We start from the raw sequence: 27,973 nt of genomic DNA, 5'->3' as shown, positions 1-27,973 counted from the left end.
GTTGTTTTCTGTCAAAAAACCAAAACACGCGACCGCATTGTTTTGCGTTGGTTCTCCACTCGTTGCGGTTTCGGATCGGATAACACGTGAAAATCGGTGGAAATTAGTTTTAAAAGTTTACAGAACACGTTAATTGCTAGTGCTTGATTGAAAATGGTGAAGAAAAAGATCGACAATCGCATCCGTGTGATGATAGAGAACGGCGTGAAGCTGGGTCACCGAACGATGTTCGTCGTGGTCGGCGACAAGGGCAGAGATCAAGTCCCAATTCTGTACGATATGCTTACGAAGGCTTCGGTCAAAGCCCGGCCTACGGTGTTGTGGTGCTACAAAAATAAGGACGAAGCTATTTCCAAGTAAGAGTCGATTGCGATATGGGTTATTCCGATTTTAATTCATTCCGCTTCATTTGTGTATTTCAGTCATGGAAAGAAACGTGCGAAAAAGATCCAAGCTGGAAAGATCGACATCAATGAGTCGGACCTGTTCGACACATTTCGTGTCTCGACCACTATTCATGGCAGATATTACAAGGACACGCATACGATTCTTGGAAAGACCTACGGCGTTTGCGTCCTGCAGGATTTTGAAGCCTTGACTCCAAATTTACTTGCCCGCACGATCGAAACAGTCGAAGGAGGAGGATTGATTATCCTCTTGCTGAAAACCATCAACTCCTTGAAACAGCTCTACACGATGAGTATGGATGTCCATAAACGGTACCGAACGGAAGCACATCAGGACGTAACGTGTCGCTTTAACGAGAGGCTTATTCTTTCTTTGGCAGACTGCTCTCGCTGCCTTTTAGTCAACGACGATCTGACCGTCTTGCCACTGTCTTCCAAAACTGCCGAAGTTAAGCCTGTTGAAGTTGGAATGATTCGAAAAAGCGCCAACGATGAAATGCTCGAAGAACTTAAGGAGAGCCTCTCCGATGCTCCTCCGGCTGGCCCACTCGTAAATCTATGTAAAACTCACGATCAGGCCAAAGCAGTTGCCCAATTCATCGACGCCTTGGCTGAGAAGCAACTCAAACCACCAACTTCCTTAACCGCGGGTAGAGGTCGCGGTAAATCTGCCGCCATGGGCTTGGCCATTTCTGCCGCCATAGCTTTCGGATATGTCAACGTTTACGTCACGTCGCCATCGCCGGAAAATTTGATCACACTTTTCGAATTCATAATGAAGGGATTTGACGCTCTGGAGTATCAGGAGCACACTGACTACACCATCATCAGGTCCACCAATCCGGATTTCAACAAAGCCATAATTCGTATCAACATTACCCGGAACAATCGCCAAACTATTCAATACATCTCACCATCCGATGCGCATCTTCTGAACGCCGCTGATCTGTTAATCATTGACGAAGCAGCCGCCATTCCTCTGCCACTCGTGAAAGCGATGCTTGGGCCTTATCTGGTCTTTATGGCATCGACCATCAACGGGTACGAAGGAACCGGTCGCTCCCTGAGCTTGAAACTATTGTCACAGATTCAGAAGGACAATAATGCTCCCCCACCGGTAAGTACATCAGTTCAAGTTCGAAGGCTGGTAGTAGGTCTCTTTTTAGGGAATTGGTCACCAGCCTAGGACACAGTTATATGAAAAATTTAGATTCTCGTCCCAGTCCACATTTTGGATTCCATTTAGATCCCATAACAACTGTGCAAAATTTCAGCTCGATCGGTAAAACTATATTTACGTGCCAGCCGTTCGAAGTTTGTATGGAATTTACTATGGTAAAACATACTTTTGCAAAGAAAAATCGCCAGCGGTTGCCCATTGAGCTCTATAAAAATTCTGAATACAGACCTCGATAGGTATTTCTACAATGAAGAATATTGCCGAATTTTGTTATTATTGTTACTTCCGCCGTTACGCTTCAAGGAATATGCAGATTCTTTCAAAATTCCATTGACAATGGAATTTCAACAAGTTGCTCCAAAGCAGAACTTTTCCGATGCTTTGGAAGACAGCCTCAGTCATCCCGATTTTTAAGGCAGGCTCTACTCGTGGTGTTGAAAATTATCGAGGAATTTCAATTCTGTGCTGCCTGGCGAAAATCTTCGAAGAACTGGTTCATAATGTACTGTGCACTGCATCTCAACCGCTGATATCTCAATTCCAACACGGATTTGTTAAAAATCGGTCAACGATAACGAATCTCATGACGTTTACGAGTTGCCTCTCAACGGAAATTGATGCTATATACTTTGGCTTTTCCAAAGCATTCGACAAGGTACCGCATGATCTTGCCATTTCTAAGCTCAGATACTTGGTTTTTACAAATTGGATAGCTGATTGGCTGCGGTCTTATCTGACTAACCGAAAGGCATTTGTTAACTTCAATGGCACATATTGTCGCGTCATCTCTATAACAGTGTGCCGCAGGGAAGTGTGCATGGGCTTCTGATTTTCGTTTTGTTCATAAACGATCTGTGCTTTCGGCTGAAATCCGAAAAGCTGTTTTACGCCGACGACCTAAACATTTAAAGAATCATCGCATCTCACCTGAATTAATGCGCTCTTCAAGCTGATGTTAATGAAATTAAATTGTGGTGTCAGGAGAACGGAATGGAGCTCAATATAAAAAATGTAAATCCATCGCTTTCTCCATTGGCGTAGCTAGGATTTTTTTCTGGAGGGGGCCCAGGAGGGGCCTAGCTAATTCTAGTTTCAAAGAAGTAATGTCGCAATATTCACGATCTTCATACATTTCGAAGTTTGCATGGATTTGTATTGATTTTATTTGTTTGCGAATTTTTCGCATACTATTGCACTTCAGTGATGATAAGAAATTTCAATTTTTACTACGGAATATATTCCTTCTTTGTTTAATCCAGTAAAATAAATCCTTCACGAATTCTTCCAAGGAATTTACGAGGAATATCCCTTGTGATGTTTCCACGAACTTTTCAGGTATTCAACCATGTGCTTTTGAGAGATTCCCCTGAATTCGGTGATTTTTTCATGAATTATTTCCGTAGTTTTTCTGCATTCTTCAAGAACTCCTATACAAGTTTTCACTGGATTCCTCCTGGGGTTCCTACGGAAAATCAATTATTCAATTTATTTTTCCTGCAGTTTCGTAGGATTGCTGATCTCACCAGATTTTTTTTCGTAGAGTCTCAGTCATATTGTTAAAAAACACTCTTTAAGAATTCCGTTAGAGAATTTAGAAATACTCCAAAAAGGCCTTCCATGTTCACAAAACATAAAAAATCCTAAAAATTTAGGAGTCTCGCCGAAATTGTCTTTCAAATAACCAAGCATGGATTCTTTCCATAAATTATTCAATAAGTTCACCAACTGTTTTTCCAACTTTTCTGTTGAGGTTTTTCCTAAAGATTGTCATCAGATTTCATCAACAAAACTTTCAGAAAATCTCTCGGAACTTCTTAAAAGACTGCTTAAAAAATAGCTGCAAAATCTACCCAGGACTTTATGCAATAAAAATAAATAAAAATAAATGATTCTTACAGGTGTTACTCTAAGGATGCCTCCTGATATTTTCCATCAGGTTCATTCAGGTTCCAGATTTTTTTTCTCCAGGAATAACTCAATATTTTTTTTGGGATTTCTTTACAAATAACTCTACAAACCATGATGATAATAAATCTTCGTGCTGTTTAGTAGAATACCTTTGAGTAGATGAAAAAAACCGAATTTAGTACTATACCATTTAATTCCACTAGAGTTTGTATCCTTTGACAGATACGCGTATTTCGACCTCAACTGTAAGGCCGTCTTCAGTGTCGTGTCGATATGAATACGAAAAAAAAAACAAAATTTATTTCGGAAAATTCAAGAATTCAATGAAATTATTTCTTTATCAGAAACTACAATAAATCTTGTTTTTTTTTCTTATATTTTTTGTAATGGATAATTATGGGCATTAAAACAAAATTTTAACTGAATGTATTTTTGCAAACGTATTGCATGAACTTTCGAAATTCATTACACTATGGTGAAACGTAGAAACATATTTCTTCCTACCTGCAGAAATTCCAAACAAACCTTTATGGAGTGACTATTTATTTTTATTATTGTGGTTGAAATTGTAGAAAATTAACGCGAAATTATTAACGGTATTTTTTAGAAACATTGCTAAAGATGTCTTACGGTATTATTCGTTATGTAAAATTTTACTGAATATTGGAGTTCCTGATGAAATTTCAGAAATTAGGAACCTTCGTATAAGAATTCTGCAATTAAACAAACAAAAAATCCAAGAATTAACCATTTTTTTTTCTTTAGATTCATTAAAGAGTTTCTATTAAGAGTATGAAGAGATTTTTGTATGAAGTTCCTCAAGAAAGTTTTTAAACAACGAAAGATAAGTAATTGTTTATAATCTTTTTTTTCTATCGGTGTATCATTTTAGGATAATTAACACCTCTAATGAATAAAAAAGTAGTTTCTTAAGTATTTTTAATTTGATAAACACTTTTGGATTCACCAGAGCTCTGCCAGAAAGCCTCTAGAAATTCCGTCCAGAAGAATTTGGAATTAAGTTTTTGAGAAAACTAGTTGAAAGAATTTACAGAAGAATTTCTAGTAGAGCTTTCAGCGAAATGTCTCAGTATAAGATTTGACAGAATCAATGTTTTTTTTCTGAACGAGATACAATGAAAACTATGATATTTTGAAAGGTTATGTTTTGTTAGTTGAATTCGGGAACATATTCCGAAATCTATTTGTTGATTTAAATAATATACATTGAAGGAATGGCAGCCCTCCAGGAATCTCACAATAATATTTGACTAATTTTCAAGAGATTCTTCATATCGAAGAGTGGCTTCAAAAATTTACTACAAATGTTGGAAATTATACAAATAATTTCTGAAATGTCTTGGAAAATGTTGTTTAGAGTTGATGCAATTAGTTTATTCATGGGAAATTTCTTTTAAAAATGAAGGCAAATCTTAAAAAGAGGTTATTGCTGGAATGAAACAAACTATGGCCGAATTTGTAGGACATTTCCACAACAAGTTACACTTCTGCCATCCATCCAAAGAAAACCTAGGCAGGTTGAAAATTCTTTAAAATATTTGTTATGCATTAAGCCATATTTTTCGCTTGAAATTCCCGCTAACTATTGTCCAAGAAATGGCTTCAGCAATTTTTGTCCATTTTGCAATAAATTTTGTTAACTATTATATTATTTAAGTTAATGTATGGATTTCTTTAGTGCATTCCTAAAAGAAAAATCTTATTACCATCAGGGCATCCTACAAAAACATGGGAAATCATTATGCAGCGAATATGGTGCTTTATGATAAAACATTCAAAACAGCATATTTTGCATTCTTCAGAAAATACGAATTTAAGGAATCGGATTTCCAGATGATTGATACTATTTTGTACCACGGTATTTTTTGCAACGAGAATGTCAAAAATTTGTGCGTATCGCACATAACGACAGGCTAGTTCCACCGATAACCAATCGAGCGACAGCCGGACGGTCAATCTTTCGGTTGTCGCGCGATTCACTAAAGTCAGAACAACCATGCCGATGCTGTGTATGACAAGCGATGTTTTTCTACTATTGTTGAACAAAATAAAATAAAACGTAATTACTGAAGATCTCTCGTCAATAATAAGAGTCATGAAATTGATTCCGAAGATTTTGCTTTACTTTTGGAATCAATTCGTGATCTTGGAGTAATCATCGATACAAAAGTGCGGTTCAACGAGCATGTTTCTGTCATTAAGTAAGTTTTCTCATAGTAAATCCCTTACAAACTTTGAACGGCTGGCGCGTAAATATAGTTTCACTGATCGAGCTGAAATTTTGCACAGTTGTTATGGGATCTAAACTGCCGTGAATCGCAAGTCAGCCCCATCTGCATTTTCGACAAAATTGAGTTGAGTTCAGTTTTCAGCATCTCTTCCAATGCTCTTTCAGCTGAACTAATGAAATAATATGATTTGTTCGGAATAAATAGGAAAAAACAGCAAGTCAAATTGTCCCATAATGAAAAGTAACCGCATATCAGTCCCACTACAGACTTTTGCACCGTGGAACTCATAATTGTAACTTGTTTTGATCATCTCTATATTTTTCTCGGAAAGATATCGTAAAGATATTGTAACATGATCCAATCCTCTGGAATTTTTTGAATATTTGTATGGAAAACGAGTTTGAAAACTTCACAGCCCATTTTCTCAATGCCTACTTTTTACAGATGGGTCTGACTTGCGATTCACGGCAGTAAATGGAATCCAAAAAGTGGACTGGAGCGAGAATCTAAATATTGTCCCACACTATTGGTCACTATTTTAAAACAAATTTCTGAAAAGTCCATTTTTAATGGAAGGTCTCCAAAGTCTCGTTTTTTTTTAACAAAAATGGTCTTCAAAATTTGTTTAAAAAATATACTCATGAATTTGGAAATCCGATCCAACAACTTTGGTTAATTTTATCAATGAAAAACCTGAAATAACTAAAAATTAGTAAATACTACACCAATTATTCCAATCATTCCTACACACATTTCTTTAGGGATTCCGTTTAATGTTTCTCGAAGAAAGTCTTCAGAGAATCCTACAGGAATTCAATTGATGATTTTTAAAGTCAGTTTTAAAGCAGTTTTGAATTTTCACCAAGACATCCAATTAGCAATTCCCTGCAAAATATACCATTAGGGGGAGATCCCCCAGTACCGGACACTTAAGCCACTAAATTCATAATCTGTATAAATAAAAATGGAATGATGTTTGTATGTGGGTCTACCCCGTTTGGCATAATGCCGTATGGCATAATGCCGTTTGGCATAATTCCGTTTGGCATAATAGCTGTTTGGCATAATGCCATTTGGCATAACGATCGTTTGGCATAATTGTGAAAAACATTGACTTTGATCAAATTCTTTCCATTAAGCAAAGGGGTGTGTATAAACTGCTCACGAACGTACATTCCGTTGTCAGTTAGTGATAGGACATACTTCTAATCATAATTTTTCAAGGAAACCAATATCCAATAAAGCTCTTTTGGAATTGCATCATACATGACTTCCGGGGTCATTAAGTCCGGGATATTATGGCGCATTTTAAACAAAAATATATCCAACGCCTAAGTTATTCCATGTCATTTGAAAAAAAAAAGGAACATGGAATTTTATGACGTATCTTATGGTACGGCATATTACTGTACCACTGCAGTATCTTCCCTTTTCAAATTATGCCAAACGACCATTATGCCAAACGACTGTTATGCCAAACGACTATTGTGCCAAATGACTTTATGCCAAACGACTGTATGCCAAATGGCATTATGCCAAACGGGGTAGACCCTTATTTGTATGTTACGAAATGGCTTGAGATCAAGTCAACGGATTTGCACAATTCTGTCACTGTTGCATTCGACAGGGGATGCGACGTGTTCGTGCGAAGAAAATGTCTAGGAACGTTTTCGTAATAGCCAGGAAAACGGGAAAAAACTAATCTGTCATTTTGTATGGGAGATTTCATGACATTCTTCAACAGTCTACTTGATGGCAAGACTAGTTAAAAATATATTGGTTTATATTTCAAGGATGTGTTAGTCTACGTAAACATTACTATCCATCAGTGGTGGAAAGAATCATGCCGTTTACGCAAAATGAACCAATATTAAGCAGGATCCACGCTCACACGCTCACGAACCAACAGCGACCGATTTGGTCACAGATTCTTGCATCGGAGAACCAGAACAAAACAAATGTAAAACGAGCGTGATTGCTGGATGAGCAGAGTCTGCTCACAGCTGTTCTTTTTTTCCGTTCATAGCTATTTTTGTGAATAATTGGAAGGATTATGATTATAATAGATACATTACAAACTAATGTACGACAGTATTGAGAAAATTGATCGATATGTGGTGTTATTGTAGAAATATCACAGGGAATCGGACGCGTGATTGCATGTCAAAATAAAATGATGCGATGCCCTTTACAGTATATGTGTTCGGGCGATCGTGAGCAAAGAAAGCAAGAACGCAATCGCACAAAATGAACCACCGATGCGGTGGCATTTTTCTGGTGTGCATGAACAGACTCTGTTCACCGTTTTACAGCACTGCTATCCATAATAGCTTTATTTTCTTCTAATACACCATCTCGATTGGACCTTAATTTCTCAATTTTACGACTTTGTCCGGTATTGGGTGCTGTCCGGTACGGGGGATATCTCCCTATATCCTAAGGCGTTAGTGAGTTTGTTATACTTGCAATAATTTATCAGGAATTTCTACAGTGTGTTGCGAAGGCCAAACTATCGGGACCATTTTTCGGCGTTTCGCGCTTTTTGCTAGGCACTGATTCGCGAAGCCCAAGCTGAAGCTGGTTTGTGGTTCCTCAGCCAAGGTTTGAGGCTAAATTGGTGAGCTCGTTCCATGTTTGTATGTCAAATATGTTAAATACGTATGACTACACATTTTCATCGTTACAACGCTGGGAATGTTACGTAAATAAGATTGTTCAACAAACTATGAATGGTTCGTCACTATGAGGATCGGCATGAATTATTTAGGTGTTACATAATTTTATAATACACCTTATTTCCCTGTATTTTTATTTTTGTAATAAAAAGAAGCTTTGAATGCTTCGGCACTTCTTCAATAAACTTTGAATGGTTCCTCACTTCAAGTGTCGGCATTAATTTTCATCCACTCTGGCATTTTTCATATTACCAAAAGGAGTTATAGTTATAAGCATGTTTATGTCTCACAAATAAACGTTTACCAAAGTGAATCCTGTGACCCAACGATCCTCCTAATCAACAAACATTTATTCTAGTAATAAATAGCAAAGGTTGCACACTAATATTTCTTCCCCCAATCTCAATGGACTACAAGTACGTGGCCAGCGCTGTTACTAACCCTGTATAAATAGAAGCACTGAATTATGCACACTGAAGAAGATTATGGCCCATCCCAGCCGAACTTCTAGTTGATTCTTTGTGTATCTTCACTGACCTCGGTCAATCATGGAATAGCAACCATAGATTTGTGCAGTCAGTCTACGCTCTAAGCTAAGCTAAGTTTGCAAGGGTTCATCAGGAATTTACACAGAAGTTTCATCAGATATAACTAGGTTTATGATTTGTATTATTTTCTTTATTCATGTTCAAGTCCGCTTCTGATCTATTGTGGCTTCACACGTATGCTTAGTGTATTGCTTGTCGTATAACTCAATTGTTATTGTTTGGCAATAAAGTAACATTTTGATACAATTCTTGTTTTGTTTCCTCAGAAATATTTGAAGGAACCAATTAAATTACAAAGGTCCCGCTATTTAGACCCTACAGAGAGTTAACTTAACGAAAGTGCTCCCCTTAATAATAACACAATGCTAACATTTTTGTCCCAGCCGCCATAATACGCCTAGGGGCAGTCGGGGTAGTTTCGGGTGGAATGAACACCTCTTGAAAACCGCATAAATTCTTAAAATTTGATCAGAAATGGCATGCTATCCCAAAGCTGACACGGAAATGAAGCAATAGATAAAATAGAATTCTAGAACAAAACATTTTTCGAAAAAAAACTGCAGATTAGATGCTATTTCTTCATCTGCTACTTTTCTACGAATTTGTACAACTAGAAGCTCAGAAGAGTTTCCTTTGGCTTAACAGATCAAATAAATTTAAATCAGGTGATCTTGTTGGACACTTGAATATTTCTCAACAATGGGTCAATGATGACTATGCATGAAAACTGGATGAAAACTGTAAACATCTATGATATCCCTTACAATGTATGCGACACGACGCGTATAGATTAGTATGTCGGAAGTCCCAATATTCGTCAAGGCTCCATCAAATTTTTCACAGATTTCAAATTTTTCAAAAATTGGGACGCAAACTGGAGCAGTATTGCAAGCAGAGATTTGTCTATACCAAAAAGCACTCACAATTGTATTAAAAGAAAATGCAGACATGCAAATAACTGTATTTCTTCTGGTAGACCAGGCTCATCCAGACTTGTCTGGGAATGCATTCTTTCATTGCGAAAGGTGTGCCACTAGAACTCAGTGTACATGCATTTCCGAGACATAATGGCATTGAAGGAAATGAAAAGGCAGACGAGCTTACAAAATAAGGCTCAAATACACAGTTCATTGGCTCAGATTGGATTGGATGGCCTGGACCAATTGGATGGTCAATCCAAAAGATTTTTAGTTCCAAATGGAACTATTACCAAAAGACTCTTTGAGCTCAACAAGAGAGTTCTCTGTAGATACACTGTCCTAGTAGATATCATTTGAAGAATATGGGTCAGGTTGAGAATAATATCTGTCGTTTCTGTATCATGGAACTCGAAACCTCAGAACATCTGTGCTTTATACGAGCGCAGATCCAACTTTCTAAATGGGGGTTATTTACAAACACGTGAAATTTGGATTGCAAAACCTCGGTTTTATTAACTCTATCTTGCCTGACAGGAGAAAAACTTTCGTCGAAGTTCTTAAGCTGTTCAGGCGTCGTCCATTAATTACGTAAGCCATACAAAGTATTTTCAATTTCCATATGAAAAATCTTATCGTGGGGAAGGGGTTGGTGGAAAAACCGCTAAAATTGTCTTATGTAATTAATGGCTATTCATACAGTGGATCTCTGTATCTTAGCTTCTGGTAGTCGGAATTAGCTGAAATTTGAATGACGATCTACAAATAACCTTTATTTTGTATTTAACTGCATTCAACTCAGCTGTGAAATCAAAGACAAGGCCTCCCTGTGCCTTGCAGTTGCCCAAAATTTTATGGCACGTAATGTAATAGGAGATTTCAATCATTCAACTTGGGCATGTTGTATGGAAAAATAGCATTTGGTTACTAGATTTTTGTCACTGGCAGTTCACTACGTTATAAATTCACCTTAACTGTAGATTAGTTAATTTATATGACTAATACTTGAAGTTTGAAATCACTTTTAAGTCACTATTTGGTCACTATTTTGATCGTTTTGTTGTTGTTGTTTGTTATTTTGTTGTCTGGTCGCTATCAGCCTTGTTTTTTTTTCAAGCATAAAGTCTCTAAAGTTCCTATTTTTAGGACACAAAAAAATAGGAACTATTTTTAGGACACTCAGTCGCGACCAGCCCTGCTGGACGGGGTTGGTGGTCTGATGGCAACCGCTTCTGCTTCATAAGCAGAAGGTCATGGGTTCAATCCGAGGCCCGTCCCTTTCCTCGTACTTTGTAGTTGTATATCAATGAGAATACAGTCGCCTCTCCACATCTCGATATCGAAGGGACCATCGACATAGGGAGAGATCGAGACAAAGAACAAATTTTTGATGAATACTAGATTGTAAAACACTCCGTTGCCAAGAAAGTAATACACAAACAAACGTCATTCCGCGCTCCTAATTTGTTTTGAATCCCAAAACTTTGGTCTAGTAACCTTCGATATTGGTCATATCGACATACGGAGAGAAAATTGAGAACGAAAAATGAACAGAAACACATCGAGATATGGAAATATCGAGATAAGGAGGATATCGAGATATGGAGAGTGGAAATGTATGCAGACTGAAGGGACTTCTGAAATCATCGACATAGGGAGAGATATCGAGAAGTACAACATCGAGATGTGGAGAGTCGACTGTATATACTAAGGTGTGGAAGAAGAAGCAAAGGCTATGTATTAGTATAGAGAAAAAACGTAAACAAAAATAACTACGTCACTAATTTACAGGGCTTCTTATGGGAGCTCCCTCGCTTGTAGTAGTGAAACATTTTGCACCGTACAGGGATGTCACGCACACTAAATGTCTTCTTCCTCACCTCGGTATATATTCTCATTGGTTGTATATCTCTCACTTGCTTCTATCTTCCATTCTAACGGTGCGGCCATAGTAACGCGTCCGCGTCCGCGAACGCGATGCGATCAAAGGATTTCCTGTTGTTGATATTCTGCTTTGCGGGCTCGCACACGCGCACGCATCGCTCGACGCGTTTACTATGGCAGCGCCCTAAATCTATCACACTCAAACTATTCGTTCATAGCAAACGCTAGAACCAGAGACGGACAAGAAACCGTTTCCCTAACGCTTCCATTCTTCCACGCGCATGCCTTTCCTTACGCCTGATTCATAGGCAGTCTGCTAACCACAAAAGCAAACCTCTCTGCCATGCCTTTCCCCCAATCCAAACACTCCCGCATGAACTGGCGTAGATGCAGTGGTATATACGGTCTACGTGGGAGCCAGTATAATGCATCATCGATTCCTCCCCCTTCCCCACATTGGTCTGCATTCTGACGTGGCAGGCACCATTGTCGTTTAAAAATAGAAGATGACCAGCATTTATACACTGAGGATGCCTGTTAGTCCCAAGCAGTCATTCGGTTGGTTCCTTGTGTAAGTGCAGCTGATCTGGCGATACTGGAGTAGCATCCACGGGCGGCCAATCAAGCTCAAGCTCAAGCTCACTCAGTCGCGACCAGCCCTAGAATTTGAATAAATAAGCTAATGATTTATTTTCTCTTTTCCCTAGATAAAACTCGAGGAATCAATCCGTTACAATCCGCACGATGCCGTGGAATCGTGGCTCACGTCGCTACTCTGCCTCGATGCAACAGTCGTTCCCAATCTCAACTCTGGATGCCCCACACCGGAAGCGTGTGAATTGTATTACATTGACCGTGACGCGCTGTTTTCGTACCACCGGGCAGCGGAAGCATTTCTGCAACGCGTAGTGTCCATTTGCGTCTCGTCGCACTACAAGAACAGCCCGAATGATTTGCAGATGATGAGTGACGCCCCCGCTCATCACCTTTTCTGTCTGCTGGGGCCGATAACGAAGAAAGATCAACTTCCGGAGATTCTGGTAGTGATTCAGGTTTGCTTGGAGGGGCAAATATCGTCACAGTCGATCCAGAACTCGTTGGCTCGCGGGATGAAGAGCGCCGGGGATTTGATTCCGTGGAACATAGCCGAACAGTATGGCGATCAACAATTTCCCAAGCTCAGCGGTGCGAGAATTGTTCGGATTGCGACGCATCCCAATTATCAACGGGTGAGTAGAATGCATCGGGGAAAGGTGCAAAAACAGTGTAAAAAAGTGTAGAGTAAATCTATATTGCCTCTAAATTAATGTATTCTCGCGGAACATTACTAAAGGAGCTATGTACAAATGAGAGATTCTCTCCTCTCTCGTTCTCTTTCGATTATAACAGTGGAACACTAAAGATTTTGGGAAGTTTTTCACTATAGATCGAAAATCAATTTCCTTGACTAGCGTTTCATACAAAAAACGCAACAGAAGAGTTTAATGTGACTCAGTTATATATGAAAGAGAAAGTAAACAAAGACAGCCTCTCAATGTTAGATAGTTCCTTTAGTAATGTTTCGCGAGTATTGATGTGATATGTGCTACATTTAAGGCTCAAGAATCCATCATCCAATCATCAGCAATCATCAAAACATAAAAACCAGTTTTTTCGTCCAAATTTAAATAATCCCCCATGAAAATCTATCATCGAATTACAAATAGCAAGTGCACTGCAATGATAGGTTTTCATGAGCATTGCTTCGATTTGGAGCAAAAAAACTGGTTTTGAAAATTTGTAAAACGATGATGGTTATTTTCCTCTTAATGATAAAGAGTTTACTGTTTCTAGGCCGGTGCAACCAAGTGTTGCATAGTTTATCCTTCAAAGCATGACTAAATTGTCATGATGAACAGTTGAATGATTTCGATACTTCGATATCGAAATGATACTTCGCTTCCTGACGACCTTCAAAATCAGAAGCAGCATTTTAAAATATTTCATAATCTATATTTACATCTGCTTTCACTCTCTTCTGCTCTTTTGCTCTCACACCGAGCAGGTAGGAGAGTGCTCTGCTGTTGGTCCAATCGATTTCCATAACCCATAGTCAATTTATTGCTCTTGCGGTGGTTCGTTTTGCAGTGTTCCTGAGTCGTTTGAGGCCAGCTGCCTGCGAAGTGGGTCAGTTTGTCTCAGTCACCATATGATACTGACGGAGGATGGATGTGCTCCCCTAAGCACGGTCCTCCGTGCGGCGTCTTCTGGTGGCTGGACGGTTTTTTTTTTTTTTGGAGGGGCTGGGAATTGAATCCATGACCTTCCGCTTATGAAGCGAAAGCGTTACCTCAAGTCTACGGACCCCCCTATTTTTCTTTCTTTGACTCAAATTATTTAAAGTTCAAATTGTGTGAATTCAGATATTTTATCTATTGAAAGCCGTGTGGAGTGTTTATAATTTACACAACCCTACAAAACCGAAACTTTTTTTTGCACAAGTTGAAGTCTTATAGATCTCGCTTCCGTTGTAAAAGAAACGAGGAATGTTTCGAATCTACCGTAAAACGGGATGAATAGAAAAAGTGGGCCGAATAAAAACAAGGCCACCTACAGTTAGAATGCGACTATTATGTGATGAAAGACTTTAAAAACCTACTGAAATTTATATTTGTCCATTAGTTTAATAGTAACAGATAGTCTTTTTGAATATTGAAAAATTTGCTACATTTCTCATAAAAAAATCAAGAAGAAAATATTGAAATCTCTACCATTTTTTCTAGCTTGAAACATCCGCCATTTTTCCGATTTCCAACATGATCAAAAATTGGACTTGTTTTTAATATTATTTTTTTCTTTACTAAGTAAATACATTTTAATATATATTTAAGATGTACTTGAAAGGAAGGGTGTTTATTTTTTCATTAAAATGAAAACAAGCATTGATTTTTACTGAACAGTGTTTCTATTCGCCCCATTGCGGGGTGAATAGAAACATACAACATTTTCATCAATCTCTGTACGATATAATTTTTATTTTTATATGGCAATTGCGGTCTCAGCAAAGGAAGACGCGACCCATATTTGAAACTAATAAAATTGGTTTTTATCCACACGATTTAAGTTGTACACATTTAAACATGTCGGAGAGTGTTTCTATCCGCCCCATTTTACGGTACTCAAGTAACTACACGGAAAAAAAATTCTGTGGTAAAAATTACTATTTTAGCTGACTACGCCCATTCTTAAAACTGCCATGGAAATTCGGACCAATTTACTATGTTTACGGTACACCCCACCGCATAACTGATACATTTGACAGAAATAATTTACAACAATCTGATTCCTACTACACACGCAGCGAACTGGACTATCGAAATTCATACTTTTTGCCTTATGAAAGATGGAACGATTATCGCAATACGAACGCTTTATGTATCGTTTTAGCATCACTCCACACCAAGGCGTCGATAGGCGCGGGGTGTACGTACGAGTCTATCGATAGCAAGGTCCTTGGTTCGATTCCAGGTTGCCGCGAAAACTATTTTTGTTTTCAAATTTCGCTTTCATAAGGCAAATTTATGAATTTCAACCCGATTCCTTGTGGCGAATTTTCATAAGGGGTTCCTATGTTTATCGATAGTCCATTTGCCTGAGTGCAGACATGGTAAAATCAATCGCATTTCTGGTCTGCTGAAAATTGCCGGTGCGAGCGCTTAAGTTAACCCCCTAAAATGGTAGTTTTTACCGCACAATTTTTTTGCGTGTAGGATATTGAGAGCAATTCAAATGAATTCTTAACATTGAGCAGCCCGGCCTAAGTTCTTAGAGCATAGAGGTGATTCGATAAAGCGTTTAGGCTGAAGACCATTGATATAGCGTAATTTCTTGTTCTTATTCTTGACATAACGTCCTCACTGGGAAAGAGACTGCTTCTCATCAGCTTATAGTGTTCCTGAAAGCACACTTGCACAGTTATTTTACTCGTTATGACGTAAACATTGTTCGCATCTAGCTTTTTCGCTTGGAGCAATAATTTATTTTATACATGTTAAATTTACCTGTTTCCGCTGTGTTATATATCGCGGTTTAGTGTTTCGTACAGTGCATCTCCTAGTAGTGAATGATTTACGTAACCACAGAAAACGATTGAGAATTTTTAGTTTTGATTTTCTACAATCCCGCGGTGCAATACAATTTGCTTTGTTTTTGTTTGTGTTCTCATTGCACTTCGTCAAGGCAACCGTACTTCGTGACCGTAGCGTACACTGCTAAAAAGACTCGCGGAGTGGCATAGTTTTTCGATGCGTGGTGGTCTTGACCAAACAATTTCAAGCGTAACAGTTGAAAAGTGCTTCGCAAGCAATATGTCACTTGTTTGCTGTTCCTGCGCCGGTGATATCGGAGAAATTCATGTCGAGTGCCAAGGCTTTTGCAAAGCGATTTTTCATCCTCGATGCTGTGGAGTGGCTGCCGAAGTTTTCGAACAGGTTATGAGAAATAATCAATTGTTTTGGTTCTGCCCGTCGTGTACAGCACTTATGAAAGATATGCGCCTCCGTAACACTGCACGTGCCGCTTATGAGGTGGGCCAAGGACATGCGCTCAACTCCCATAGCGACATTATGGCGAACCTAAAAACCGAAATTATGGATGAATTGAAGGCCGAAATTCGAAATAATTTTGCTAAGCTGGTTAACTCAAATTCGTTTACCCCAAAGTCCTCCAGACGTGTTGGCATTGACCCAAGGTTCACCAGGAGCAGGAGGCTGTTTAGCACGGCCGCCAATCCAATCCCGAATAACCAGCCGCCTCTATTACTTGGAACTGGCAGCACACCCTCTCCGTCAATTGAAATCGCTACCGTTCCGCCGCCTCAACCGAAATTCTGGTTATATCTATCTCGGATCGCAAAGGATGTATCAGTTGACCAAATACGTGCTTTAGCAAAAAAACGCCTCGGTTCTGATGACGTGCAAGTTGTTCGGCTTGTGGCTAGAGGAAGGAACATAGATACAATGTCCTTTATCTCGTTCAAAATTGGTGTGAACTTGGATTTGAAACCTAAGGCTTTGTCCACTTCAACGTGGCCAAAAGGAATTGTCTACAGGGAATTCACCGACAACAACAAAAACGAAAATTTTTGGCGTCCGGAACCTGTGGCTGCAACCGACGATCCACTGAGCTTCGCATCAGAAGAAGAAGTGGTTTTAATGGAGTAAAAGATAACGAGTATAATTCCTGTTTCATCCCGGGACGCACACTTGCCCCCAGCCTTGAGGAAGCTCCTATTCCTTTCACCGCAGTCGAGCCCCTCCTGCCAGCGACCAGCAGTCGTCCCGGTCCTGCGAGTGAACTGGAAGATGGGGTCTTCCGAAATCCACCCTCAGGCAAGTATCTTTACCTTTTGAGAACTTCGCCCGCTGTACCATTCGTCGCTTTCAGCCCATCTTCATCAAGCCAAATGTCATCATTCCATCAACCAACGTCTCATAACCGGACACCGGGACGCAGATTTGCCGCAAGCCTTAAGGAAGCCTCTATTCCACTCACCGCAGTCGAGCCTCTCCCGCCAGCGACCAGCAGCCGTCCCGGTCCTGCGTGTGAACTGGAAGATGAGGTCTTCCGAAACCCAATCTCAGGCAAGTACGCTGATATTTTGAGCACTTCTCCCGCTGTACCATACGTCGCTTCCAGCACTACGTCACCAATACGAGTTTATTCGACATCTTCATTTTGGAATCCGGGACGCATTCTTGCCGCCAGTCTTAAGGAAGCCTCTAATCCTCTCACCGCAGTCGAGCCCCTCCCGCCAGCGACCAGCAGTCGTCCCGGTCTTGCGTGTGAACAGGGAAACGAGGTCTTCCGAAATCCTGCTGCAGGCAAGTACATCAACATTTTAAGAACTTCTTCCGCTGTACCATACGTTGATTCCAGCCTACCGTCGAATATCCAAGCTTCTTCGACATCATCAAATCGGACTCCGGGACGCAATCTTGCCGCAAGTCGTAAGGAAGCCTCTATTCCTCTCACCGCAGTCGAGCCCCTCCCGCCAGCGACCAGCAGTCGTCCCGGCCCTGCGTGTGAACAGGGAAACGAGGTCTTCCGAAATCTGTCTACAGGCAAGTACGATCTTATCCCTAGAACTTCCCCCGCCGTATCGCTCGTTGTTTCCAGAAGCCGCATTCCGAAGGATGCACTCACTAACTCGCGCCTGTATGATCAATGGAGGATATCAGAAGGCGATTCTCAGTTAGCGCAAGCAGGCCCCTCACGGAATGCTACGTGGCTCTCGATCCCGATGCCGATACCGGAACGCACCGATACCAGCTCAATGGAAGCCTCTTATCCTACCACCGTCGAGAAAACTGGGTCATCGATCTGCAGAAGTCCTAGTCTTGGGTGCGGAGTCGAAGACGGAGTCTTCCAAGCCGCCACAATCGGGAATGCCTCATCCAACGCGCGTGACCGAATCGCTTATTTCAACACCTCATCATTGCCTGACAGTCGGTCCCTCTGCGTTTACTACCAAAACGTCAGAGGTCTACGTACTAAGACACACGATTTAAAATTGCGGTTGTCAAGTTGTGACTACGACATTGTTGTTCTCACAGAAACGTGGCTTCGGCCTGATATAAGTAACTCGGAACTGTCATCTGATTACACAATCTTTCGTTGTGACCGCAATAAGACTACAAGCAATTTATCAAGAGGTGGTGGGGTGCTTGTCGCAGTCAAAGGCGATTTGCAGTGTACAGAAGTGTCATTGTCCGATTGTGCTGACCTTGAGCAAGTGGCAGTATGTGTGAAGCTTCCTAACCAAACGTTGAATATCTTCGGAATTTACCTCCGTCCAAATTCCGAACCAAGTTTGTATTCTACTCATTCTGCTGCCGTTCAGCGCGTATCCGACTCAACGTCAAACAACGATGTGATCTTGGTGTTTGGTGACTACAATCTTCCTCATCTACAGTGGAGCTTTGATGAAGATGTAAATGGTTACCTGCCTACAAATGCGTCCAGCGAACAAGAAGTTTCTTTGACAGAATCAATCATGGCCTGTGGGCTGGTGCAGATTAACTCCTTCACAAACCGGAGTCATCGAATTCTTGATTTAGTTTTTACAAACTTCTCGGACATATCCGAATTATCGCAGCCAGTTTTACCGCTGCTGCCAATTGATGACCATCATCCGCCGCTTGTTTTACAAATTGATGTTTGCTTTTCCGCACCCAGTCAGCTTGACCCAGACCCGAATATCTTGGGCCTCGATTTCCGACGATGTAACTTTTCTTCGCTCAATAACTTACTGGATTCGGTTGATTGGGATAATCAACTACTTGGACACTCCGTTGATGAAAGTGTCGGCTTGTTTTATGACAAAATGTACGAAATACTCCGCTCAGTCATCCCTCGTCGCCGATGCGTTAATCTTGGTGTTGATAGAAAACCGTGGTGGAATCCAGAATTGAGAAACATGCGCAACAGACTGAGAAAAGTTCGTAAACGATATTTTGCTAGCAAAACGGTTGAAAACAGGAATCTGCTTTGTCTAGTGGAATCCTCTTATAATGAGCTTATCGATATGAGCTATCGCAGGTATCTTGAGAATTTGCAGCTTACCGCCAAAAACAACCCCTCGAAGTTCTGGAAGCATATGAAGGCACAAAAAGCAAGCCATGGTATCCCGAACAACGTTACTTACGGGGACATTAATGCCACCACACATGTTGAAGCCGCTGAACTATTTGCGAAATTTTTCCAAAGCGTGTACAGTGCCACATCGCCTCGTGTCTACCCGGGATGCTTCCAAAACGTACGAACTCACAACATTCATATCCCGCCTTTCCAGTTTTCTCATCAAGAAGTATTGAATGCCCTACTTAGCTTAGATACAACAAAAGGTGCTGGGGTAGATGGCTTGACTCCCCATCTGTTGAAAAGCTGTGCTTCGTCTTTGGTTGCACCGTTGACCTTACTTTTCAATCGATCACTAAATGAGAACATGTTTCCTCAATTATGGAAAATTGCTACAATGGTTCCGGTTTACAAATCTGGCAGCATTCGTCTTGTGGAAAACTACCGAGGAATCTCAATTCTCTGCTGCCTCGGAAAAATGCTGGAATCTATGGTACATAAAGTTGTAATGTCTGCATCAATATCGATTATTTCTCAGTACCAACATGGATTCATTCCTCACCGCTCGACAACTTCCAACCTCTTATGTTACACTAATGTACTGTTTCGTGAGATCGAACGGCGGAAGCAAGTGGACTTCTCCAAGGCGTTTGACACTGTTCCGCATTTGTACGCTGTTGAAAAGCTGAGACATATGGGTTTTCCCGATTGGATATCTGACTGGATTTTGTCCTATCTCACTGATAGAAAAGCTTTCGTTAAAGTAAACTCTTCGCGATCCAGTACCTTCAGCATTCCTTCCGGTGTGCCACAAGGCAGTGTATTGGGACCACTGATTTTTGTACTCTACATTAACGACCTGTGTCATCGATTTTCATCTGGGAGACTATGCTTTGCTGACGACCTCAAAATTTTCCGAGTGATCAACTCTACTCTCGACTGCGTTGCTTTACAAGACGACATTGACTCGCTTCTTCAATGGTGTATCGAAAACGGAATGACGCTCAATATTGGAAAGTGTAAAGTCATAACATTTTGCCGCAGCTTGTCTTCGATCAACTACACATACGCTATAAATGGAACAACTCTGGAGCGTGTTGGGTCAATTCGCGATCTAGGAGTGGTAATTGACTCAAAATTGCGCTTTAACGAGCATATTACAGTTATCACCGCCAAAGCCTTTTCAGTCCTTGGGTTCATCCGAAGAAATGCATCGCAGTTCACCGATGTGTATGCTTTAAAAGCTTTGTTCTGTGCCCTTGTGCGCAGTGTTTTAGAGTATGCTGCTCCTGTATGGGCTCCATACCACACATCCCTAATGATTCGGATAGAACGAGTACAAAAATCATTTATCCGTTTTGCTCTTCGCCGCCTACCTTGGAACGATCCAATCAACCTACCGGACTATCCCGCACGTTGTCAGCTAGTGGATCTGGAGCTACTTTCAAACAGAAGGCTAAAGCTTCAAAGACTACTTGTACACGATATCCTGACGAATAACATCGACTGCCCTGATCTTCTTTCCGAAGTGCAACTAAGCGTTCCCAATCGTAGACTGCGGCATACAACCCTCATCGCCATCCCTTTACATAGAACGAGTTACGGATATCATGACCCTTTTACCACTTGTTTGAGGAATTTTAACTCTGTTTGTGAAATGTTTGATTTTAATGTGTCAAAAGATTGTTTTAGAGCTAGGATTAAGAATATAGTTTAATTAATTAGTCTGTACGGTAGTATTACCGAAGACGTTTACACAATAAATAAATAAATAAACTGAGAGCTTATTTTTGCATTTTTGCATTTGTCATTTTTCCATTCGTATGTCGTTTAGTACAAGTTCGCATCACGAAGCAGTTCACGAGTGTATACCAACGCATAACAAACATCACAGACTCGGGAACTGGCTAGGTGTGAGTAAGTCCGCACCCGTCTGCTCGGGAGAACATGTCAAAAGAAGTAGCAATAAGCTCGGGAACATTTACTCGCGAGTAACCGAGCAAGGTGTGATTTATTAGTTGTATAACCAAATGTGTGGCAAATTAGTTGTATAACCATCAAATCGACAGTAAACTACTAGTTTGTAGTCAAAAACCCTTGGAAATCATAAATCTCGAAGGGGATGTAGCTTTTTTTTCCCAAAATCACAATACGACTCTGAACAGCTCCGAACACGCTCGCGAATCACTTTTAGCTTCGGTTACTCGGGAGCACGACCGATACGAGTAAACCAGCGCTCTGACGCTCGGGAGCGTTTGGTTTCGTTTTTGTTCCAGTTCAGAAAAAATGATCGCCACTTTCCATCACTGAATTGATACTCTACAAATTTCTTTAGGAATTCCTTTACAAATTCCACAAACACACTTCACTGAGATTACTGCGAAAATTGTTCCAGAGATTCTGACTGGAGTTTCTTTAGTGTTTCTTCTATTGATTTACTACTGTTTGCTACTAGTTGCTATTGTTTAAGTAATACCTACCAAAACTTTTGCTTGTTTTTATTTACTCTATGCGTATCCTTTAAACACAGACAAACAGACGTCACACTCTCATCATTGTCCATCGACCACCTTTTTAACGGTTGATTCAAAAATATGGTACGTGGCCAATCCACCACCCGCAGCGCTCGCATCGTTTTTGTTCGCGTTTGACGTTTGCACACTACCGCCATCTGTTGGCACGTCGGCCAAATACAATAATTTTAGCATTGGGCGCACATGTCCTGGTGACTATGATTTTGATCAAGATTCGTTCTAAGTGTTACGTCTGTTTGTCTGTGCTTTAAATATTATAAAATAATTTTTTTCTTCCAAAAAAATCCAAAAAATAACTATCCTTGGATTTCTTTATGAATTTATACGAGTACTCCGACGATTTCTCCAAGGATTCCTCTTTATTTTTTCTTTATGATTTACAGTTGAAATTTCTATAAAGATCCTTCTACGATTTATTCCAAAAAACAAACACACTCAACTTTGATTGGTTGTTCGATGCTCTTGGCCTTGAACAGTAACACTACCGAAAGTCAGTAAAATCAATAATTATTACTGAACATCAGTAATTTTGAACAAAATACTGGGCATTCCGTTTTTTTGTTCGAAATCACTGATGTTTAGTAATAATTATTGATTTTTACTGACTTTCGGTAGTGGTCAATACTAAACTTCCGTAATAATCAAGCTTTCAGCCAAAATTTCAGTACTTTTTTTACTGAGTTTTCATTAAAAATAAATGAAAACATTCGATTGCGCATGCAGGCAATCGTCAAACAAAATAAACAAATCTGATGCAGTGTATTAAACCAAGCTTCTCTCGACAGCAGAGATTTGTCAAAAATTTCAAATTTCGAGTTATCTAGTTGTAGCATCAAGGGGACGAACTGAGAACATAATCATCACAGTCCTATCCCCGAGAAAGTTGCTTCCCCTGTTTCGCTAGAAAGCATTTTTTGAGAAGTTTCTTCTTCTTCTTCTTCTTTCTGGCGTTACGTCCCAAGTTTGTGAAGTTTACATTTTTAAATAAGACAGGGTGGCCACCGAACCGGGAAAAACGGGAAAAGCGGGAAAAAGACGGGAATTTGAATCCATCGGGAAAAAGACGGGAAAAACCGGGAATTTGAGATGATCACCGGGAAAATAATTTCGAATGAAAATCTTTAAGCTCTAATTCTACAAAATTAGTCGTAGAAAGTTTTTACGGTTGATGGTAATGCCATTGAACATATTCAATTATGCATAAATAACTTTTAAACAATAATGATTTAATTTCTTGTAGAAATAATCTACTTTGCTACACTATACTTCTTAGAACTGTTTCACTTCACTCATTGATTAGCAATGTTTCGAAACATTTTATGATTTTTTTCCTCTTACTATTGACTTGATTTTTCTCTTACTAATCTGACTCGAAGTTTTGAATTAGAGTTTCAAAACTTCTTGCAGACAGTTTAAGCACTCAAAATTTTAGTTGCTTTAAATAAATCAATAAATCCAAATGTTCTTGAAAATCATTCATAAGAGCTTCTAATGAGTCATTCGTTACCTAATTGACCAAAAGTTGTATAAACAAGTTGAGATACATGATTCAACACCGTTGGCTTTGTATGCTTTATTTCATCCTTACCTTAAACTCTTCATTTCTATGAAGTTAAAAAAAAGATTATGTATTGAAATACTTTTAAACATTGTAGTAAGATGCACAAAAGAGGCATATCTATATAAATAAAAATGGAATGGTGTTTTTATGTCACGAGTTGGCTTGAGAACAAGACGATCGATTTGAACAATTCTTTCACTTTTGTTTTCCTCAAGGGGTTGGACGTTTTCGTATGGAATAATATTTCTCAAAATCCTCCGAGAAAGTTGAGAAAACGAATACTATAAATTTGACACAAATTTAGGGTTTTTTTGAACGCCTGCTGTACGGCCTACTGGACAATGCAACGTTTGCCGGGACAACTAGTTGTTGGTAAACATGGGCTTGGTAACTTTTAAAACAAAACCCTGTAAAAGTGAATTGAAAGTGCCAAGAATAGAATAGCACAATTGAGCTAAATGAGGGTATAAGTGACAGAAACCTAGTTTTGAGAAAAAAGACAAGTTTTTTCAGGTATTTTCCATTTTATACTAATTGTGTGGAAGCCAAAAACAAGGCAATCTTCTACAAATAATATTATTTTTCCGATTGGTCGTAAAAATCTCCTTAAAATGCCATTGAAAAGCTTGAAGTATATTTTTTTCAGTTTGGGACCCTCAATAAAAAATCGGGAAAATAATGAAATTTGTACCGGGAAAACCGGGAAAAAAGCGGGAATTTCAAAATGAATATTTGGTGGCCACCCTGATAAGAAATATAAGTTTAAAAAACCAGATATTTTGTTGTATTTGCTTGTACAGAAAGAGAAAAAATACTTAAATTGTCATTACGCCAATAAGAAAGTACAAGTTTTATATTATTTCACCACAATAATATACTTGGATACTCACGACTTTTTTTACGTGGTTAATTTTTAAGCGATTTTTTTTAAATTTTGAAATTATACACGATTTTTTTACACGATTTTCTTGAAGTTACGCGATCAACTTTTTAGTGCTCTATTTCGAGATCTTAATTATAAAGGGAGATGACGTCTTCGGCAAAGTTGTTCAATTGATCAAGGATTATTCGGATTTGAGAAAAATAATTCGAAATAGTCACACTGAGTTGTGCTAGTGTGCAAGTTTGTTCCAAAATGCCACATCTTACTCTATATTCAAATCCTGATTATATGAAGAGATGATATCTTCAGCAAAGTTGTTCAATTGATTAAGACTATTCATAGTTGGCAAAAGACCCCCCCCCCCCTAAGTTGATGATTTTTTTTACATAATTCATTTGAATTTACATGACTTTTTTACGCGATATTTTAGGAATTACACGACTTTTTACGTGATTTGTTTTTGCGCGCACGCATCTATCACGTAAAAAAAGAATCCAGTGTATTTTATGACAATGCTTTGTAATGCTTCTCGAGGAAATCTTCATCAAACACCTATGAACATTTTTGACAAATTGCAGTCGAATTATCTGTGGTGGGTTACGGACGTCACTGTCAGGTGTGCCTGTTAAGGATATTTATTGATTCATTGTGAGATCTTCCCATCAACTCTGATTTCGAGAAAATCCGTCTTAGGGATTCGTGGGATGTTCGTAGAGCTTTGAAACAGCTTCAAAAAGGTTGGGAACCACTGCACTATAGGTATTTGAATCAACCGGTCAAAGGATCGATGGACAATTATGAGAGTGTGACGTCAGTTTTTCTGAAACCATTGAATCCTCAAATTGAAGAGACCTATTGAAAATTACGAAATCGTTCCAAATTCCGAAATCAATACATTTTTTGTATTTGGGGAGACTTGATCCCTCTTTTTTACTGTATGTACTGAACCCAAGCGAAGAATATGTTATAGAATGATTATAACATATTCTATGGTCAGAAATTTCTAGAAGTTTCAAAAAATAATTTAACGGTTCAAGTGTCCCCATCCTATCTATCAAACAAAATCATAATGAACAGAAACAGATTTAACATTTAACATTATTTATTATACCATCCGCTGTATTTCTATATCAAAAATTGTCTTTCGTATAGACGAAATATTGTATAAAACTACTTAGAATGAAACTTCTAAAATAGCATAAAGTAGTCTTCCCATGAACATAACCGATATTCAACTTTGGTTTGAACTATGTGGCCATTTATACCGATATTTGGCCGAGCTATTCAGTATGGACCGATGCAGGAGTTCACTAACTTGACGTTTGAGCGGTGCCGAGTTCACTAGTTTCTATGGTCACCTAGATAACACGGGACCGCTAAAACGTAAATCAGTGAACCCGTGCATGGGTCCAGTAGAAGCATTAACCTAAGAATGCTAATGTCGCTGCTGTTCGTGTTACCAACATCTAGTTTGCCACGAACTGACAGCCTGAGTACCGGGCATCAAAGTGTCAAATTAATTATAAAAACATAAACAACGACAAGGCTTTGAACAAACAATGAAAAACCATAATTAAAGGTAATAATAATTAAATCAGTTTTGTGACAACAGCGCTACTAGCGTTCTACTACTTATATTTCTATTATAGGTCCATACCTTTATTTATAAATATTTAATCCATATCGTTGTGTTCCTAGTTCTGATCTAAATTTAATGGAATGATCTGTTGTCTTTCTTTCCAGATGGGTTACGGCAAAAGAGCATTGAAATTGCTCCGAAACTACTATGAAGGTAATTTCACATCATTGACCAACGACCAGGAGGATGACGAAATGGACAACGGAATCCAAACGATCGATGACGATGACGTTGGTCTCTTGAAAGAGGTTATTGAACCTCGCAAAAAAGTTCCCACACTGCTGAAACGTTTATCCGAGCGAAGACCGGAGCACTTGGATTACCTTGGAACATCCTTTGGCTTGACGAATGATTTGCTGCGCTTTTGGAAGAGTCAGAAGTTTGTTCCGGTATATCTGAGCCAGAAGGAAAATGATTTGACAGGGGAGCATTCTTGCATTATGTTGTCACCTATCAGTACCAGCTTGGAAAAGGTGGAAACCAGTGACTGGTTGAAAGAATATTTCGTTGATTTTCGAAGACGAATTCTGAAATTGCTTGGAAAAGCATTCAACAAGTTTGGCACAGGGATGTCCCTTTCGCTACTTGATAACCGTGCGGTAAAAATCGAAGGGAAAGGTAAGAATTTTCATTGGATTTTTATTGCTGGAGCTATGTCTAATCATTTTTTTCATAGACCTTACTCAGAAAACAATCGACGAATACTTTTTGCCCCACGATATCCAACGGTTAGAAATGTACGCTCGCAATCAGGTCGAGTACAAGCTGATTATGGATCTTACTTCGGACTTGGCGCTTCTCTACTTCCAGTCAAAGATGTCAAGTGCCCAAATTGATTCGCTCCAAAAAGCCATCCTACTGGGAACCGGACTTCAGCACAAAACAATCGAAAAATTGGCGGAAGAGTTCAACATGCCGAACAATCAGGTGCTTGCCAAGTTCTACGATTGCTTGAAAAAGCTCACGAAATATGTTGATTCCATACTGGAGCGTACAATTGAGAGCACCATGGTGAAGGAAAGTCAACTGGACACGGGCGAACATCTGGTGGCGCTTGATAAATCTATCAATGAGGATCTGGCAGATGACGTCCGGAAACTGGAGAAAAAGCAGAAAAAGGAGTTGGCTCGGTTGAAGAAGGAAAACCTCGATCAGTACGTCATCAAAGGAACGGACGATGAGTGGAAAAACGCACTGTCGAAAAACAAGTCTTCTATAGTGTCAATTAAAAGGTATGTTTATGGGAGTATGATAGGGCTGTGCACAATGATGATTTATCGGTATCGGCGATATTCCAATGTTTCAATATCGGTATCGGCGATATATCGGATTTGACATTATCGGTATCGAACCGATATCCGATATTTTTCAATGATGCGATTTTCAAACAATATCGACTATTTCAGGCTCATTTGACACCAACTGTTGCATTGTGGAATCAATTGTCTGAGTTTTGCAGTTATGGTATGTTATGTTTAGCGGATATTTAAAATTCCGTCTGACTAGTTTTAACATAATTGTTGAATGTTGTCCTGATTATCGGACAGACAATAGTTTTATCGATATCTGAAAATATCGGGTCAAGAGATATCGGACATCGTATCGATAAAATCAAGCCGATAATATCGATATTATCGATATTATCGATATTTGCACAGCCCTAGAGTATGAGATACCTAGTATTGGACTAATTCTCAAACATGCATTTTTCTACTTTTGATTCTAGCGGTGAGAAGCGCCTCGGAGAGACCAATGATACGTCGTATGAGGAAAATGAAAATTCGTTCAAAAAGAAGAAGACAAAGCACGACTTTGGGAAGAAACAAAAGTTTCGGAAAAATAAGTAGCATTGAGCTATTACGAACATCAACCATTTGTAAAAGTTGTATACAAATAAAATGTTGATTATCCATAATAGATTCTACCTTCTTTGGTGACTATTGAGATTATGACCCTTATTGTATAACT

The 27,973-nt window shown here is 39.3% G+C and overlaps 1 protein-coding gene across 1 annotated transcript; it reads left to right on the top strand.

The window, feature by feature from the left end:
• Positions 1 to 23: 23 nt before the first annotated feature.
• On the top strand, positions 24 to 27,924 carry LOC5568030 (RNA cytidine acetyltransferase). Its single transcript, XM_001657783.2, has 6 exons — positions 24 to 356; positions 423 to 1,524; positions 12,479 to 13,000; positions 26,110 to 26,623; positions 26,682 to 27,237; positions 27,732 to 27,924. Exons 1-6 carry the CDS (start codon positions 154 to 156, stop codon positions 27,850 to 27,852), a joined length of 3,018 nt encoding a protein of 1,005 aa, XP_001657833.1. The 5' UTR covers positions 24 to 153; the 3' UTR covers positions 27,853 to 27,924.
• The last annotated feature ends 49 nt before the right edge of the window (positions 27,925 to 27,973 follow it).

The sequence above is a fragment of the Aedes aegypti genome, chromosome 3 (assembly GCF_002204515.2).
Source record: "Aedes aegypti strain LVP_AGWG chromosome 3, AaegL5.0 Primary Assembly, whole genome shotgun sequence".
NCBI classification, from domain to species: domain Eukaryota; kingdom Metazoa; phylum Arthropoda; class Insecta; order Diptera; family Culicidae; genus Aedes; species Aedes aegypti.
Note: the sequence above shows the minus strand (reverse complement) of the source record. Positions and strands in the feature narration are given on the sequence as shown.